An 18,440-nucleotide genomic window follows, 5' to 3' on the forward strand; every position below is an offset into this window, starting at 1 on the left:
TTAACTAACTACATATTTTTTCAGAATATAATTTTTAAAAATTAACAAAAAGTATTTTAACTTCTAACAATGCGTAAGCAATTTTACCATTAAACCTATATAAATAGTGCTTTCAATATATAAATTATAAAAAAAATAAGACATCGCCACATTAGTTACATGCAGGTAACACACATCTTAAGAAAAACTTCCACTGTAACTACTACGTTAACCTAAAGTTTATATGATCTGTTGAATTAAATTGAAGATTATCATGTACTTAGAAAAAGACACGCACTTACACTAATTACATCGATAAAATGGTTTTCTTCAACTAAAAACAACAGTGTTCAATCACATTCAGAAGGCCTTCAAAGTTTATGACAGGTAATGGAAAAAAGAACTCTTCTACTAATTCTTCCAAAACAGTTATTGAGTATTTTCATTAATTCTACTAAAACAATGCTTGGTGAGAGAAACCATACAGTAGTTAGAAACAGGAAAATGCATAACCAAATGCTCTATCTACCTACTGACTTCAACCAACCACATAAATGTAGTTTTAAATATGCACAATTTCCTAGTTATGTTACCTCTGCTATTGTATCAGTAGTATCAAGTTTAAGACTCTGCACATTCAATGCATTGCCCCAGAAGTACTAAAAATTGGTTCTATGGAGAAAAGAACAAGAACTCTTTCCGTGGCCATCTCTTCTCTTTTTATGTTTTCTTTCGTTTGCTTTGTTAAGGGTAGCCTCTCTTTCAACTTCTACGCAGCTTCATGCCCATCAGCTGAGTTAATCATAAGAGACACAGTTAGCTCATTCTCTTCTACTGATCCTTCTATTCCTGGAAAGCTCCTTCGCTTGGTTTTCCATGATTGCTTTGTGGAGGTCAGTGTTAAACTCATTTTCTTTTCATTCTAAGCTCAGATGTTGCATGCATCCACAGTTGTAGCTTTCTTGATGTGATAATGGCCACTTTATACGCAGGGATGTGATGCCTCTTTGATGCTGCAAGGGAACAATACAGAACAAAGTGATCCAGGAAATAGATCTGTTGGAGGATTTTCGGTGATAGATTCAGCAAAAAGGGTCCTTGAGAAATTCTGCCCTGGAACAGTTTCTTGTGCGGACATAATAGCTATGGCTGCTAGAGATGCTGTCGAAATAGTAAGTTCTACCACATTGCTTGGATGATATTCAAGGAAAAAAAAAGGTTCTCTGGCAACATTTGACAGCCATTTTTTTCACATTTATGTATCAAATAAAAAATATTTGATGTCAAAATACCAATTTTTTTCAATGGTATATTGAGGTGACATTTCATACGAAACTCTTGAATTAACTCGTAAATTTGTAAAACTCATACGGGTTTATGTTTTTAGACATACTCGTAAAATTTTACGAGTTTAAGTTTTTAGACATAATGAGTCGTAAACTCGTTTTCTGCATAGAATCGATTGTGAAATCGGTAAAATTGGGTAGAAAAACGAGTTTAGAACGCAAACTTAAAAGGAGAAAAATTAAAAAAAACGAGGTTATTTGGAATTTAGATTTTCATGACCTTGTCACCATATCTCCTGTCTCCTTTGTCTCTTTCATTGGTACTGCTATAATGAAATGCATCAAAATTAAAGACAATGATTCAAATATTTATGTTTTATAATATTTATTTTTATGAATAATATATTTATAAATTTTATTTATTTAAAATTATATAATTTTATAGTCTTATTTGAATTAAGATATTATAAATGTAATTTCTTTCCTAAAGTAAACTCTTAACAATTTAAGTTTACTGAGTCAAGTTTATTCTAATCTCACCAGTTTACTTAAACTCTTTACCCTAAACTCTTTCAAACGTGATAACCTGGGGCACTTGAGAACAGGCTGGTGGACCTAGAATTATGATTCCTACAGGTAGGAGAGATGGGATGGTTTCACTTGCTTCAAATGTCAGACCCAACATTGTGGATACCAGTTTTTCAATGGATGAGATGGTTCAACTCTTTGCCAGTAAAGGATTATCCTTACTTGATCTTGTAGTCCTTTCAGGTGCATGTTGTAACTTTCCAAGGGAATGATTTTAGTTGTAGCAGAAGAATCTGTCAATCATGCTACATACTTATGTAGTGTTATTTAAGGTTTTCAGGAGCTCATACCATAGGCACAGCACATTGCAGCTCATTCAGGGATCGTTTTGAAGAAGATTCAAGGGGAAAGCTTATGCTGGCTGACAAAACCCTTGACAGTGACTATGCTAAAGTGCTGATGGAAGAATGTCCATCTGGTGTACAACCATCTGTAAAGGTGAACAATGATCCTCAAACATCTTTGGTCTTTGACAACATGTACTACCAAAACCTTCTGGCTCACAAGGGCCTCTTCCAATCAGATTCTGTTCTCATAAGCAATGATAGCACAAGGATATTAGTGGAGGATTTTGCAAATGATCAAGACCTTTTCTTTCAAAATTGGGCTCAGTCCTTCTTGAAGCTCACTAGTGTTGGAGTCAAATCTGGTGATGTGGGTGAAATTAGAATATCTTGTGCATCAACTAATGCATAAGGGAAAAATATTAATGCAGCTATTAATTTAAGGTTTAATAATCAATTTTGTCCTCAGTTTCGTTCACAAATCTTAATTTAATCCTTCGTTTTAAAAGTGATTGAAATGATTGTGAGTTAAATTAGTCCCTTCCGTTAAATAAAATCTATAAAATAATATCTCTTATGCTAAATCATTAAACCCTTAAGACCATTTGATTCTGTTTAACAAAATAGACTAATTTGACTCAAAATTTTGAAAATGAAGACTTATTTCAAACACTTTTAAAACAAGGGACTAAATTGATATTTGTCAACGAAACTGGAAACAAAATTGACTATTAAGCCTTAATTTAATTATAGAAAACTAAGTTATAAAATGAGGTTGTTCTTATTAGTATCTTCTTCTGCTTACTTTATTTTTTCAGGAGAATAGTCTAAAGGCTTGACTGCGTTTCCTTTCTTTCTTTATTTACCTGTTGTTTAATTTTATTTGGCTGCTCTTTTTTTCTTCTTTTATTTTGGCTTGGAATTCAAAGAAACACAAAATGAGAATTCTCAAGTGAAAAAAAAAATCAAATTGGACCTTTTTACTATCACAGAGAATCCAATTCCAAAAACCTGAGATTGCGAGCAAACTTGGACAAATAGTAACAGTAGTCTAATTTTTCACGACTTACATTATATTTGTAAAATTTGTCTCCTTTTTCATATGTTTTCTTCAGTGGCAAGTTTTGATTAGGAAGTCTTCAATTGGATATTATTTTTTATTTAATACCAACAACTTTTTTGTAAATTTAAACTCGGTTATGATGTTTTAGTTGTTATTAATATTTATTTTTTTTGTTAAGATATGTTGATCAAAATGTTGGTTAAAACAACTTAATAGATCTAAATTACTTTTATATAAAACATTTAAATATTTAAATCTTTAAAATAAAATCAATTCAATTTAATGCATTTGAATTTCTTTAAAGTTGTAAATTCTCAGTCCAATGCCAAGGTAAAGGTTGTAATGGATAGTCACCAATTAATCCAATTCTTGCAGTTTTTCTTTTGTCCCTGAATTGGATGATGAAACCAACCGTTAGGTAACTGTATTAAAAAACATACTTTTTGACAAAGATTAATTTTTTATATATATTTTTATACAAATAAATTATATATATAATTATTTTTTTCTATTTTTTCCTTCTTTCTAAAAGTATAAAAATTTACTTTTTATAATTATTTTATTCTCGTAACTTGTGTATGAAATACCTATAAGGAAAATGATATTTTAACACTAATTTTTGACACTATTTTGACACTACACACGTGCCAAAATGTGGTTAGATAATTTCAAATTTAAAAAAAACTAAGACAAAGACATATTTGAAAGAGAAAAACCAATTTTTTTTTTTTTAAATTTGAAATTGTTCAACCACATTTTGACACGTGTGCAGTATCACATGGTGGTGTCAAAAATTTAGTGTTAAAATATTATTTTCCTACATATAAATGTGTTACACTTACCATTACTTAACTCCATTTTATGGATTTGCTTGTCTTTTATTAATTATGCATGATTGAAGCACCTATATATATCTATGTTCTTTACTGTCATATCTTGCAGCTGGTAAAGAGGAATTCAAACGAAAGAATCTTTTCAGTGTCAGTGATTAGAATATGTGCTGGAAAAACAATGGAGAGTACCTTGCTGTAAAGGTTGATCGTTATGCCAAAAGCAAGAAAAACTCAGATACTGGCTTTGAGCTTTTTTTGATACAAGTGTTGGAGATAGAGAATGAAAATGACAAGATCATTGCATTTACGTGGGAGCCAAAGGGGCATAAGTTTGAACTTTACCAGTTCATGAGCTTCAAACTATGGCAACAACCGAGCATTTTATGGCCACCAATGTTGTGTTGACTGGTAAACGACGTGCTGATCTGTGACAAGTTAGCAGTGGTCTAGCACCACCTTAATCCTTACACTAATCGCCACCAATGTATATTATGTCAAATTATCCGTGTTAATGCAAGCAGGAAAAAAGTTCTTTTTTTTTGGTTTTATCTGATGGGTGATACATTTCTTTAACTAATACATACACTTATGAAGAAAAGTTGCGACTTCTGAGTTCAGTTCTTGAAAGGGAAAATGGGTTTAATATATGTTTTTCATTACAAGCTCCTATACGGGATTAAGAATGATCATATCTCTCAGTTATTCCATCAACTTTGGCTCTAAATAGTCTGTTTATGTTTTTCCAGTTAAGGTCAATTATAGTATAGGGACATGTTAAGTAACTCGTTGTTATTAATTGTTAACGCTTGAAATATCTCTTTGAATTTTGTTTTAAGAAGAGAACCGGCAGAGATTTTTTAAGATTTTCTTGGTAGTAAAAATGGAGGAAAGGGAGGGATGACTTGCGAGTTCAACAAAGACTAACATTAATGATTAATATTTGTGTATAAAGAAAAAAGACACTCGAATACTAACCTTTTCCTTTATCTGTTTGGAATATGAATTGTGCATTTTTTTAGTTACTTTTAATGATTTTATGAATGAAGAAATGATTGATGATGAGGTACAGAAAGAACCTTTACAGTGTGCTAGTTCTGGTAATAGCTATTTTGGAATTTTCTCTTCATGTTGATATGATGCACTAAAGTTGATTCTTATTGAGGTTGAGTAAATCCAGGAATGACATATTCTCCTTTGGGTTCTAGTGGCTGACAAGACCACCATCATCTCTGAATCCTGAGAAAGAACTTGAAGAGAAGAATGAGATAGATTAGTGGATCAATGGAAAATAGTTCATGAAGAAGAGAAGTTACCGACACAAGGTTATGGATGAAGAAGTTGAAAAAATGGTTGATGTGGGGAAGGTTGTTTCAACATACCAGGACAATGGTAAGGAATGATTTAGTGAAGTATTATCATTATTTCATTGTACACATGTATTTTCATTATATATATCACTTCTATGATAACGATTATTTGTATTATTAGGTGTCAAGGCAAAAAAAAAAATCATAAACAGTGTAGTTGGGAGAAACAGAGTTATTTACTGTAATTGAATATCTCCTAGGTCTCTTCTACCTTAGACTTTCAGAAAAATCGGCGTCCAAATATTGAGATTGTTCTTCAACTATCGCTTTTCCTCTTCATGAGGTAACAATTAACAACTTGCTTTCAATTTCATTCCTTTCATATTCAAAAATACCAATTGTCCTCATCATTAAAAGAAAGGATTGAAAATAGAATCAGATTCTGTAAGCCTAAGCATGAGCTACGATACCAGGTTTAACTCCAACCACAACTTGATTTCAACGTATGTATGGGTAAAAAGAAAACTACTTTTTTGAAAGTTCATAAAATAACTTCAAAACTCGTGATGTTTTTTATTTTTTATATTTTATAGTATTGTAAGACGTTTTTTAGTGCAGTGAACGAGAAGGAAATAGAATAGTTTTTAACACTAAAAAACATCAGACCATGAGACAAAAGGCCATTATTGATCATAATCATACACAGCTTAGTCATAGTTATTAAATTATTAAATTGAAAACATACAAAATGAATGACACGCATAAGATAATCCCGATTAAAGCTATGATCAAAGCGTCTTTAACTCATTTTTTTTATAGTTTCTGTTAGCATCCACCTCTTCTTCACTCATTCCAGCTTAAAACCACAACTCTCTAAAGCCATATTCATTTGTCTGTACAGTAACAAGTTTGGTACAGTTTTATTTTAAAGCCATGACAATATTCTGAACAAAAAGACAGCACAATCCTTTAAAATAGTAATCATCATCATGGCTGTCCCAATCCCAGCACAGCACCTATGTTATCATCCAATAGAATAGAAGTATCTTAACAAGTAGCAAAAGGTACGTTTTAGTGTGCTGTTTGATTATAAAAATCAACACCCTGGTTGAACAATGATTTGTGGGAATCATGAATCATAATAAAACCAAAACAGGGTAAGCCAAAACACCCATTGTATCGGTGTTGGTCGTACTTTCGCAATGTTCTTCAATCAAACTTTGATATTAGCACAAAAAATAAAACAGTTGCTTACGTTTGATAAGATTAATGTTAACAGCTTGAAAAAGTATAGTGTTGATTAAAAAAAGGGGGTTTCCTAGTGCTACGTTATAAGGAACTTTTCCACAGCATGTGAGGTTCCAATCCACTACATTTCCTCCCTAGGCAGCTGCCACCCACCTCAGTAGCCGCCCACCAACCAAAAGATTCACCGACCAAACCTGTCGTCTCCCCATCCCATAGAAAAATGCCACAAACTCAACCCAAACGTGCACAATCACAATTTCACTGATGCTAAAAATGCACCCTTTTTCGTCATTCCCACGTCCCACTACTTTCAATTTTATAAATAAAATCGCAAAACAAAAGTAATGGCAGAAATTCCAATGGACCGAAATTCAGTGAATTATTTATTACTCACTGAAAAAAGAGCCTAAGAATACACCGATAACGAGGACCAAGCAGAAGGAGAAGCGAAATTAAATCATCTAAATAAACATTTAATATAAAAAAATACACTGTTATATTTTATTTATTTATTAATCTAAAATTTTTACTCATCGTTACCACTGAGGTGGTTGACCTTGTTGCCGCGCGGAGCGTTGGGCGCATCGACAACTGTGGCAGCGGACATCTCCATCTGGCAAACCCTGACTGCTCCGATGAGCCTCTCCGGGAGCTCCTCCTCCGCCTGCGCCTCCACGACGAATCCCATGTCGATGGTGACGCTGGTGACGTAGCCCAACGCGAGGCGCAGGATAGCGTTGGCGATGGCACTGCTCCCAATGTCCACGTCAATCTCGAAGTAGTTCGGTCCCCTGTGATAGTTACACGTTAGCGCCTTTCCCAACAAGCACGCGCTGTAATTCCCCACCGCTTTTTTCACGATCCACGGTCCCTTCACGATCCGGTTTACCAGCTTGAACCGCTGGTTCCGGAACGCGTCGTCTCCATCGATGAACCGCCCCAGGAGTGAACCGGAGGGAACCGGTTCGTCAGTGAAAAAGTAGAATACCGCGCTGTGGTGCTCTTTCCCCGGGACCTGAAGGTTGACGGCAAAGATGAAGCTCTTCCGGGCTTTGCCTTCGTCCTGGGCCCGGCGGAGGGCCTGACCCACGCGGTTGTCGGGCCGAGCGAGGACGTTGTCGAGCTTCGATTGGGATTTCAGCCAGTCCATACCTGCCGGTGCCAGTAGGTAGTCGCCGGCGGGGGATTTTTGGTGTTTGGTGAAGTAATTCGGAGAGCGGAGAAGGAATAGGTCGCCGGGAGGTGAGGCCCAGCCGTTGGTGCCGGAGTCAAGGTCGACGGGACGTAGGGATCCCCCGCGGACGGCGTCGGAGGTCCAGTGTGCGGAGGAGGCGGTGCGGGACATGGCGGCGATAGCGGCTAGGTTTGGATGCACGCGCTCATGTCATTCGGATTGGTTTGATTTTGCGATGTGATTTTTGGGTTTTGCGATTTTTGTCTTTACTCGCTGAACAGAAGAGAACAGAACACGACGCAAGTACTGCTTTGCTCCCTTTATTGCTGTTTGGTGTTTTGTATATCAATCAAAAGGATTGAGGTTAAAGAGAACATAATACCGATAACACCCTTGCGTTTCGTCGAATCTACGAGTAACGCCACACGGAGCAAACGCGATTCTTCTATTTCCTTTTTTTTTTTTTTCTTTCAGTCTTCTACACACGTATTCTGTCATCACTGCCACGCTGATTTTATAGTGCTGGTTTGGACTTCACATTCGAATTCTAATTAAATATATCTTTACCATAATTAAAATGTAAATCTTTTAAACATTATATTTATTTTTTTATATAATTCTGTTAAGCTAATAAGTAAATTAGTATATTTAACATATTGATTAAAATTACTTTTCTTAAATTAGCTACATTTACTTTATTGAATGGTTTTTAATTTTGATTTTATTGTTACATAATGATTTTTTTTTATATGTGATGACTTAATTTATTAAGAATTTAAGATTATTGAAATGTATTTTAGTAACAAAATTTATGGTTTGAAATTAATTTTTTTTAATCACATTTAAAAGAAAAATCATTTGTGGACAAATTTACATAGTTAAAAAGAGAAATATCTCACAAAATTTTATTTATTATATGTATAGAAAAACATTTGTATATATTTAATTATTAGTTGAAAATAGTAGAAGAAGACTTTGTATTGGTGATGAAAATATGGGTCGGGCCAACTTGTTTTGGTGGTATTGTAAGTTGGGTTTGTCGTCTTACATAAGAGATACAGTGACTAGTGATTAAAAAAATAATAAATATTTACTTTTATAATGATTCATTCATTTATTTGAAAAATCCTTACAACTTTATTTTCCTTTTATATGGTTCAGGCCTTCTAATTAAAGATAGTTATTGATATTAGAGAAAAGAATATTAACATATTTAATTTTCTTATGTAAATACCCCTTTCCAAAATAAGAAAGAGGCCATTATAAATATAAACACAGTGCATATACATTGATTTACATATCACAAAACTAGATAATCTATTTTCTACGTAAAAACAAGTACTAATTCCTATATTATCTATACGAAGTGATTTTTTTTTCTACGTTTATCTTTCAATTTTATGCTTTAAATGAAAATTATTTGATTGTTTTTTAAATTTAACTATTTTTAAGTAAAAATTACTTACTAAATAAATAAAAATTATATATAATAAATTTATAAAAAAATTAATTATATAATTATAAAAATAAAAATAATGACAATTTTAATTTTTTTTATTATTATAAAGAAAAATAAACAAAATGTGTTTTCACCAATATTTTTTTTATCAATTGTGATAGTATTTTATTAGCAGAAGGTCGTTAAAACCTCTTCTCCATCCATCGATAGAATTTTATTGAAACTGTAAAAGCAAGAACAAAAATCATTAAATACAATAAGATATTCATAAAATATTATGATTTTGAATAAATTTTGAACACTAACATAAACATATTTCTGAAAAAGTAATTTATTGTTAACAATTATTTTATTTAAAAAACTGAACCGTATTTTAGGCCGAGGTTGTTTTATTAACTTTTTCAACCTTTAATTTATTAAAATAAAAATATTAGGTTCATCTTAATTTTTTTTTTAAACGTGGGTTACTTATATTTTATTTTAAATTTAATTAATTTAAATATTTTTGCAATACAATAAATACTTACAAGTAAATTAAAATATAAAAATAAATAATATGTTTTCATCTTTATTTTTCAATAAAAATTGAAATTAGTCTCTTTTTGAAACTTTAATCAAATTTACTCCTCACTTTTAGAAATGTGTCAATTTAGTTATTTTAACCAAATTTTGTTAAACTTATTTTATATTTTAAACACATTTCATATAACATTTGAATTGTTTAAACTGACACATTTTTTCAATGTTAATTAAAAAACGCGTTTGAAATCTTAAATAAATTTGACAAAATTTACTTAAAAGACTAATTTCATGTAATTTTAAAAATGAAGAACTAAATTAGTCCAAAATTTTGAAGAGAAATCAATTTTAATTTTAAAAAAAGTGAAGTGTTTAAAACATATTTAACAAAAAAAGTTTTTTTTTTCATTTAATCATACCAATCATGTTAAAATCTACATTTTGACGTAAATAAAGAAATATAAATACAAAATATTTAAGGATTAGATTATGAAAGATTACACAGTGGCGTTAAAAGTTTTTCAGTAAAATTAAACTTAAAATTTTAAATGCAATCTTAAATTATCATGAAAGAGATTAGTTAAGAAAGTGAAAAATAATTATTATGAAAACATTGTAATTTATAAAACATTCTCTTTATGAAATCTTAAAAAAATTAAGAAAATAACTATGGACAGCAAAAACAAAATATTCTTTAACACACACTTAATCTCTTAATCTTTTTTTTTCATCTTTTTTTTTTTTCCAATCCTCGTCTTCTTTTTTTCTCTCCTTCTTAAGTGGGACATGTCTGGAGATAGTAGTGAAGATTCTTCTTTTTAACCCAATCAAGAGTTGCAAGAATGTAAGTGAAAGTTTTATATTTTTCCTTCTTAGTCCAACTTGGAGTCCATATGCATGTGTCCTTTTTCCATTTGTATGTGTGGTTAAAGCTCTCCTTATGAACTCTTTTTTAATTGTCATTCCAAAGGAATGCTTGGATCACTAATTTGAGTTTGTTTTGTTGATTATAAAGTCTTTAGAGTGTGAGTCTTTGAGCATTTGAAGGAAGTAAAAAATTGCCATGCAACAAGGTCACAATAAAGTAAAGGAAACTGGCCTTGTTTGTTGTTATTGTGTGAATTTATGAGTTTTGATTGCATGATGGGGTGGTGTAAAAGGTGTATTTCATGTGTTGGGGTTGAAATGTTCGAGTTTGAGTCATTGCATAATATTTGGGGTATGTAAATGATGATTTTTGAGTTGTTGTCATATCACCGTTGGGTGTCCTAGCCACCATTGGGTGTTGGGTTTCAAAACCCAGAACAAAAAACCTTTGGAGCTCCACCATTGACCGATATTTACTATTGTTGGGCATTGCATCTCTTCATCGCTAATGTCGGCCATCACCCTCCCACCGTTGAGCACCAATTTGACAATGGTTTAATGTCTTACTAGCATTGGGCGCCACTACCAGTGCTAGATGCCACGACCGATGTTGGGTGCCACCCAATTTCCGACACAGCGTCGTCTTTAAATAAATGGAGATTCTCGCTTTTGTTAATTATTAGATTGAGTTGAAATTTTAACCGGTAGTTCTTTACTTTGATCGCTTGGATATTCAATTCGAGGTTTGTAGCTAGAGCAACGTATAAGATTTTTATAGTTTAGGTTACTAATAACTTTGGCTTCTGTTGTTTGTTTCGTATATAATGTTTTTCATAGTTTTTGAATTGGATTGGCTCTCTTTGCATTGCGTTCTTAACTCAATTATCTTTAATTTAAATGTAATAACATAATTCCAAAGTTTTGTGGAAGTCAAAATTTTATTTCTAAAATCCTAAACAGTCTATACAATGTGTACTATTAAGTTATTACGCAATATATTTAAGAAAGTTGTATTTGATAAAAATGTCGAGAGTTGGTTATTTCCAAGAGAGACATATGTTGTATGGTTTATAATAAGTGTTTTTGAATACTTTTGTGAGTATATATGTCATATGTGTGAATATATTAAGTATGAGCTATCAATTTCTTTGTTGAGACTTTTGAAAATATATAAGTAATTTGTAATTGGTTGAGATGATTGAAATTGGTGATATGGGTATTTCCATTGAGGAAATCCTATCTGAGGTGTGACTTTTAGGGTGTGTATTGAGGAAATAATTGTTCAATCATGTGAAGCTAATTTTGAACTCTATCGGTAGTCTATATTTATGTAGAGGATGATGGTTAGGTGGTGAGAGATTAAATCTTGTCATGAGAGGACTTCGGAGGTTCTGTGACTCTGCAAGAGATTAACCTTGTGCGTGGTAGTTCAAACTGACAAAATATTTCACCACCACAAGTGCATAACTTCATAAGTTCTACTTAAATGCACTGATTTAGATAAATTGAATCTAGAAAAATCTTATTATATAAATGACTCTGTGTGATGATTTTAATTACTCACGCAATTGAATTGTATTATATATCTAAGTTTTTTTTCTAGCTACCTTATCTAATGTGTTTGTTAGGATTTTTTGTCATTATTTTTTATTATGAAATAATTACCTTAATATATACATTAGATGATACATGAATTTATGCATCTCTAGATGAAAAAGAACTTATCACTTGATCTTATGGGATAAGATGTTTCTTTTTATCAATGTATAATTTTGTAAAAACTCTATAATTTAATAGTTTAATTGTATATAATATTATTATAATTATATTCTAATAGATAATTATACTAATATATTATATCTTTATATTTTGTGAAGTAATTATGAAACTTCTTTACATAATAGTATTTATTATTAATTGAAATATTACACTATTTTCTTAACTATATCTATTTAGACATTTTAAATAAAAGTATGATGATATCTAATGTAATATAAAAAATGAAAAAAAAAAATTCAAACTTTGATACAACTATTTAGACTAACGATATAGTAGTTTGATTCTCATTCATGTACCGACTCCCTCGTAGTGGAAGTCAACATTATCAATTAAGTGGTCAAATGCCACGTGTCACAATTTTACAGATATTTTTAAAACATTCTAAAACTTAATATTTGCTTTCTTTTTTTCTATAATAATTGTTTGCGCACATATATGCTTTCCTGTTGACATTAATATTGTATTTGCTTTAAATTATATATTTAATCATAGATGGATTTGAAAAGATAGAAAAAAATTATAATATTGTTTGTTTTGAAAGATGAAAAAGTGAAAGTAAATACATTTAAAAGAAATATTTATAAAAATATAGCAACAATTTAATGAATGTGATAAATAAAAAAAAGTTTTAATAAACTAAAAAGTAAAATAACAATTTTACTCTTATGTTAAAATTAATATAAAGTAAAATCTAAATAGTTAAAATAAATTAAAATAAATTTGGATAATTACTTTTTAAATACAAAAGATAATAAGAATGATTTTATTATTATTTATTTTTGTTATTATTTTTCTTCTTATTATTAATAATATTATTATGGTTATTATTATGAAAAGGATGAATAAAGAATAATTATTTTCGTAAATGCACTCACAATCTACTCAAATATTCTCAATTTATAAAGTATGTTAATGTTTATGGCTTCCTTTCAACCAAATTCTTCCTTTATTTGTTTTACGATGAAATGCAGAAATTCTCCGTCCAACTCATGAAGTAACGTTTCTAACTAAGTATAAACAAATATAAATTCGTTTGTGGAAACAAAATTGTTTGATAAATGAACTCATTGTATATATTTTTTAACTATTTTTTATACATTATTTCCATTTTGCATTATACGTTACGTTATAAGCTATTGAATAACTAAATGTATATTTTTTCTATTATTTTGCAATATAAGTGATATGCTACGGAATAACTATATATATCCCATAAGGACAAGAATAATTCCTCCCAACATTTTTCATATTAATTTTTAGTGTATAAAATGCACTTCTAAATAAGAGAAGAATAAAAAAAAGCAAAATATATAATTACAAAAGTGATAATTGTTTTCTCTAAGTTTTAAGCTTTGTATTCTAATTAATGACATTAAAATAAATTTAAGCTTGTTAACAATAAATTATTTTTTACTTCTAGTCTTTTTAAGAAGAAAATTGTGTTTTCAGCTTATTTACTTTCAATCAAACGTGTCGAATATTTCTCTATTTTCTTATTGAAAAAAAAATGATTTAGTCTTTTTAACTTACAAATTGAGTTTAAAAAAAAAAAAAAGATCAAATTCACATGTTTCTAAAGTTCTGAAAATTAAATTAGTTAATATAAAACCATAAAAATCCATGTTTAACCAGAAAAAGTAAAAAAAGTATTTTTGTCTTCGGAAAAACCAACACTTATTTTTATGTCTTTTTTACAAGGGCTTTTAAGCAGTTTGATGAGAAGTGGATGGATAGCAACGTAATTTAAAAATCGTAGGGGAAGTGAAAGGAGTGAAAGGAGCGTCATATAAACCCAACCCAACCGTTCATAAAATCAAACCAAAGTAAACCAATCATCTAACCATCACGTCACTACAAAAACTTGTTTTCTTCACTACAAAAATTTTGTCGACCTTCAGTTCGTTGTAATATATTATTTCAATTTTAATTTAAGTCGTGTTAATTTAATACAATTTCAGTATAATAAAATTATATTAAACTGGTATGTCTTTTAAAATTACATTATTTTTGATGATTTTGAAGATAAAATTACACCATTTTAATATTTTTACCTCGTGAGATACCTTTCTTTACTATTCAAAAAATCCTATCTATTACTAAAATCTAATTATTGTTATGTTTTCATCATTTAAATATATATATATATATATATATATATATATATATATATATATTATAGAATTTATGTTAGCGTCAACTTTTATGGTTCAGATAGATAAGGCGCAGTTTGTTAGAAAATATTTTCAAGGAACTTGACATTGAGGAAGACAAAAACTGTGCTGTCATCAAAATCTGTTTATAATAGTAGTCCACGAGCAACGGGAACATGACATTGAAGACGACAACAGCAACAAACACACTTTCCAAAGGTTAGATAGACATGGCTGACTGAAAGAATTGCTTAAATTATGAAATGTTTTTTTTAATAACTTTTACATTGAACCAGATACCTTAAAACTTTTTAACTGTTTCGTATAGGTAAAAACCATTTTTTTAATAACTTCAGCTAAACATTTTCTTTGTTGACTTTAGTATTGAACTCTTCAATCTATATGACCTGTGAGATCTATAATTTTAAAATAAATAACTTACTTCAGCAAACACACATTCTAGATGCTCTAAGTCCAAAATTTGTCCAGTGAGAAAAACCCTTTTATTGTTTCTTTTCTGCTAGTTTGTCTAATCATGTTGGTCTAATTTATCCTTCGATGAAATTAATGAAACTTCAGAAATAGTGTCTGGAAAATCATCAGAATCGTTTATAAGCCTGTACCACATCATGTTTAACAGGAAAGCTACTGGGTAACTACTTATTTTCGACATATTTAACAGACCTATAAAGAGTTAAGCGCCAAATTAAACATGTATTTAGTAGTTCCATGTGGGTAAGATAATACTGATAGTTTCAATCTCGGTTCATCTGAGAACGTATCATTTGGGCGAGATAATACTAACAATTCCACAGAAAATTCGAACATACATTCTAAGGAGAGACTACTGAATCTAGCAGTGGTTTTGGAAGTTTATATAAGCAAATGAAAGGAAAGTAAACTTGTAGGACTTCAATCCCTACCAACAATTCTAATCAAAATAACGCAATACCCTATTCTATCGCCAATGGACATTGTAGTTCTGGTAGTTGCAAACGGGAATCTACACTACAGACCAGAATTTGATGGCACTCACAGGAATATTGGACAATCAATGCTTGAGCATATTCGGTTAAACTTCTTTCTGATTGAAATTCAGTAACAGGTTAGAGTGCTTTGAAGATTGAAAACACCTTTGTTTCAATAACATTAAATGTTTCACACATGTCATCCTAAGATTATATTTTTTTGGTGTCGCCGGTGATTGAGTGTGCTTTTGAGTTTTACTAAAAATGTACGGGTTTGTATAGGGCAGGGCACTGCCACGTCAGCTCTTAAGAAGCTCTGCAAAGTTATTTGTCCCAGGTGTGAGCTGAATCTTACATTGACAGGCCGTGTATATATGACAATGATACGTGTTTCTTCTGCTTCATTTTCCTACCCAGTGAAGACAATAGTTTTTGCAGAGGCAAATGTATAAATACAACATTTAGGGTTAACATAAAATAAATTATGCTCATTCATTATTGTTTATGATTTGAATTTTGCTTGACTACATTGAATGCATACCTTGGTTAGCATTTTAGAACAGCGTTGCAGAAGCTGTCCTAGACTGTATAGAACAATGAAAACGCTTTAATGTAGATTGCGGATGCTCCATGCTTCCGACTTTCTTTAAAATACAAGTAATTGCCTAGTTATTTTGGGGAAACACTTCTCTATCGAAATCAGAAACTTCAAGACTCACTTAAAGCATAAACATAACACACCCTGAGCTCAGTTGCAGCTCGACCGAATTCATACATAGTTTATTACTTCCTTTTAAGGGATTTGACTCTTCTATGAATACTCTAGAGAATAGAATGTTAACTAGGAAATCAGAGGTGTGCACATCATCCCTTTTAGAGAAGCCAAATTCCAAGAGAAAGTATTACGTTAGGAATTACATGGGGTTGACCAACCTCCAACACGACTTGAATTGAAACACTCAAAAAACATATTTATTAAGTTCAGGGTACAAACAAATTGCAGGACTATACTCTTTCAATAATATCTCCAATAACTTCTTCCTTTTTTATCAGAAAATCATTTTGGACGCCCAAAATACATGCTGGAGCCACACTAAGCTAAACTTGCAAGTTTAATAAATTAAATTAAATTCTATTTCAAACTTGTTGTTCATATCATCTAATAGAGTAGCAGTACGCCAGATAGTAGTAGTATAATTGCCTGTAGTGCTATAACCTGCGTATAGTTCAGATTCCATCACACATGTTTTGTATCATTAAACAATACACATTCACCCAAGTTTAGAAAAATGTTTTAGCCACTAAGTATGGAACCGGATAATCATTTTACTTCTCCCAACATGCTCGTGCTGTCCTATGGGTGAAGGGAATTATAAAGATAGGTGCTAGTAATTGTAAAGAGGTCGTGCAAGAAAGAACATATACGGGAAAGAAAAACTACTCTTCGATAGTAATTACTGAGTAAAAAAACACTAGATTTTATTTGTTCCTGAGAAATCAGAATGCAGAGGTATACATCACACAGGAACGACTGAGAAAATTGATCATAAGATCCGAAAAAATTAACTAAATTAAAAGCATGCTCTACAAGAGACCATAAATCAAAATCCCAACAATATAAACAAGTGTGGAAGCGACACTAAGATGCTGCGTATGAATCTAATCCATTTTGCACTAAGTGAAATGATAACTTCTGCGATCATTATCAAACAAGACCAGTAAAATGAAGACTAAGGACAGTCTACAGCGGTTAAGTTTTTTGTAGGAGGTAAATTAGGGTTCACAAATGACGGACCTTGACCTTCAGTGAGCCTTTCTCCTTTGCGTCTGTTTCTGGGTGGCTAATTTATAAATCCAATACACCTAGAATAAATCGAATGAACAAAGAGTGATTAGGGATAGGAATGGTGGCATTTATTTGAAAATAAGAGTGAAGAATGGAGAGAAAAATGACCATAGCGAGGACATGCACTGCTATCAGAAGAACCAGTAATACAGGTAGTGCGTCCTTGATCCATGGTTGCGTGGGTTTGTGATGTTCGTACGCCATTCCACTCTGAAATTTCAAAACGCGAGGAAGCAATACAGTGAAGGTTTTGTTTCACTTCAAACCTGCGTTACAACCAATACTATTTTCCCAACTACAGAGATGAACAGATGCATTGTAATAATAAAATAATAATAATTACCATAATTATTTGTTATTAGTATTATTAATTAAAAAACAAAAATTGGGATTAAGTTTTAAATATATCATGAATTTTAGTTTATTTAATTAAATTTTTATTAGTTTTTTGTTTTGTTGAGTACTTAAAAATGATTAGGTATTCTTTCCTCCGTCATTTTGTTTATTTATTCTTAAAATATTTAAAAAAATTAACAGAGACTATTTCAAATTAAAAAAGTAAAATGGAAAATGCCGAGTTTCATCGTACATAAAAAAAAGGCTTAAATATGTTTTTCGTCCCTCAACTATGGGTCGTTTTTGTGTTTAGTCCCTCTTTCAAATTATAGTACAATTTAGTCTTTCAACTTTAGAAAATTCTGGTTTTAGTCCTTTTTACCAAATTTTTTTAATTTTATTTGCTGTTTCAAACGCGTTTCTCAGTTAACATTGAAGCAAAAATGTGTCAAATAGTGTAAAGAATCCAAATGCTATAATGTAACACAATTTTCTAAAGTTGAAGAACTAAATTGTACTATAGTTTGAAAGAGGGACTAAACACAAAAACGACAATAATTGAGAACGAAAAACATATTTAACCCTAAAAAAAAATTATACATTTAACACATCAGATATCATAGTTTAATTAAATAATAACAAACATTTCGGATTAATAGATAATATTAGTGGATAAAATAGACAAGTTTACTAATAACCTTAATGACAATTAAGCCTTGCATTTAATTCCAAACTACTGAAAAAACATAATTTT

General features: G+C 30.8%; 2 protein-coding genes and 1 long non-coding RNA gene across 4 annotated transcripts; 1 reads left to right on the forward strand and 2 right to left on the reverse strand.

The window, feature by feature from the left end:
* Positions 1-439: 439 nt before the first annotated feature.
* Positions 440-3,255, forward strand: LOC106760430 (peroxidase 46-like). The gene is made up of 4 exons (XM_014643861.2): positions 440-872; positions 972-1,151; positions 1,871-2,036; positions 2,134-3,255. The coding sequence occupies exons 1-4, from the start codon at positions 654-656 to the stop codon at positions 2,547-2,549; spliced, it is 981 nt and encodes a 326-aa protein (XP_014499347.1). The 5' UTR covers positions 440-653; the 3' UTR covers positions 2,550-3,255.
* Positions 3,256-5,078: 1,823 nt separating this feature from the next.
* Positions 5,079-8,084, reverse strand: LOC106760853 (protein ENHANCED DISEASE RESISTANCE 2-like). 2 transcript variants are annotated; one of them, XM_014644286.2, is made up of 2 exons: positions 7,129-8,084; positions 5,079-5,280 (listed from the first exon to the last, which is right to left on the reverse strand). In XM_014644286.2, the coding sequence occupies exons 1-2, from the start codon at positions 7,931-7,933 to the stop codon at positions 5,138-5,140; spliced, it is 948 nt and encodes a 315-aa protein (XP_014499772.2). In that variant the 5' UTR covers positions 7,934-8,084; the 3' UTR covers positions 5,079-5,137. The 2 variants fall into 2 exon arrangements, with proteins under 2 accessions (XP_014499772.2, XP_022636619.1); XM_022780898.1 differs by having other exon boundaries at positions 5,122-5,269.
* An 8,874-nt stretch (positions 8,085-16,958) lies between these two features.
* On the reverse strand, positions 16,959-17,641 carry LOC111241676. Its single transcript, XR_002667901.1, has 2 exons — positions 17,459-17,641; positions 16,959-17,367 (listed from the first exon to the last, which is right to left on the reverse strand). It is a non-coding gene; the product is annotated as an uncharacterized LOC111241676 (long non-coding RNA).
* Between the last annotated feature and the right edge of the window lie 799 nt (positions 17,642-18,440).

Source organism: Vigna radiata, chromosome 5 (genome assembly GCF_000741045.1).
Source record: "Vigna radiata var. radiata cultivar VC1973A chromosome 5, Vradiata_ver6, whole genome shotgun sequence".
In the NCBI taxonomy this organism is placed as follows: domain Eukaryota; kingdom Viridiplantae; phylum Streptophyta; class Magnoliopsida; order Fabales; family Fabaceae; genus Vigna; species Vigna radiata.

Coding starts and splice junctions, on each gene's coding strand:
- LOC106760430 (XM_014643861.2), top strand. CDS start 654: ATGGAGAAAAGAACAAGAACTCTTTCCGTGGCCATCTCTTCTCTTTTT. Junction 1,152..1,870: donor CTAGAGATGCTGTCGAAATA/GTAAGTTCTACC, acceptor ACTTGAGAACAG/GCTGGTGGACCTAGAATTAT. Junction 2,037..2,133: donor TGATCTTGTAGTCCTTTCAG/GTGCATGTTGTA, acceptor TAAGGTTTTCAG/GAGCTCATACCATAGGCACA.
- LOC106760853 (XM_014644286.2), bottom strand. CDS start 7,933: ATGTCCCGCACCGCCTCCTCCGCACACTGGACCTCCGACGCCGTCCGC. Junction 5,281..7,128: donor CAAGGTCAACCACCTCAGTG/GTAACGATGAGT, acceptor CTTCTCTTCAAG/TTCTTTCTCAGGATTCAGAG.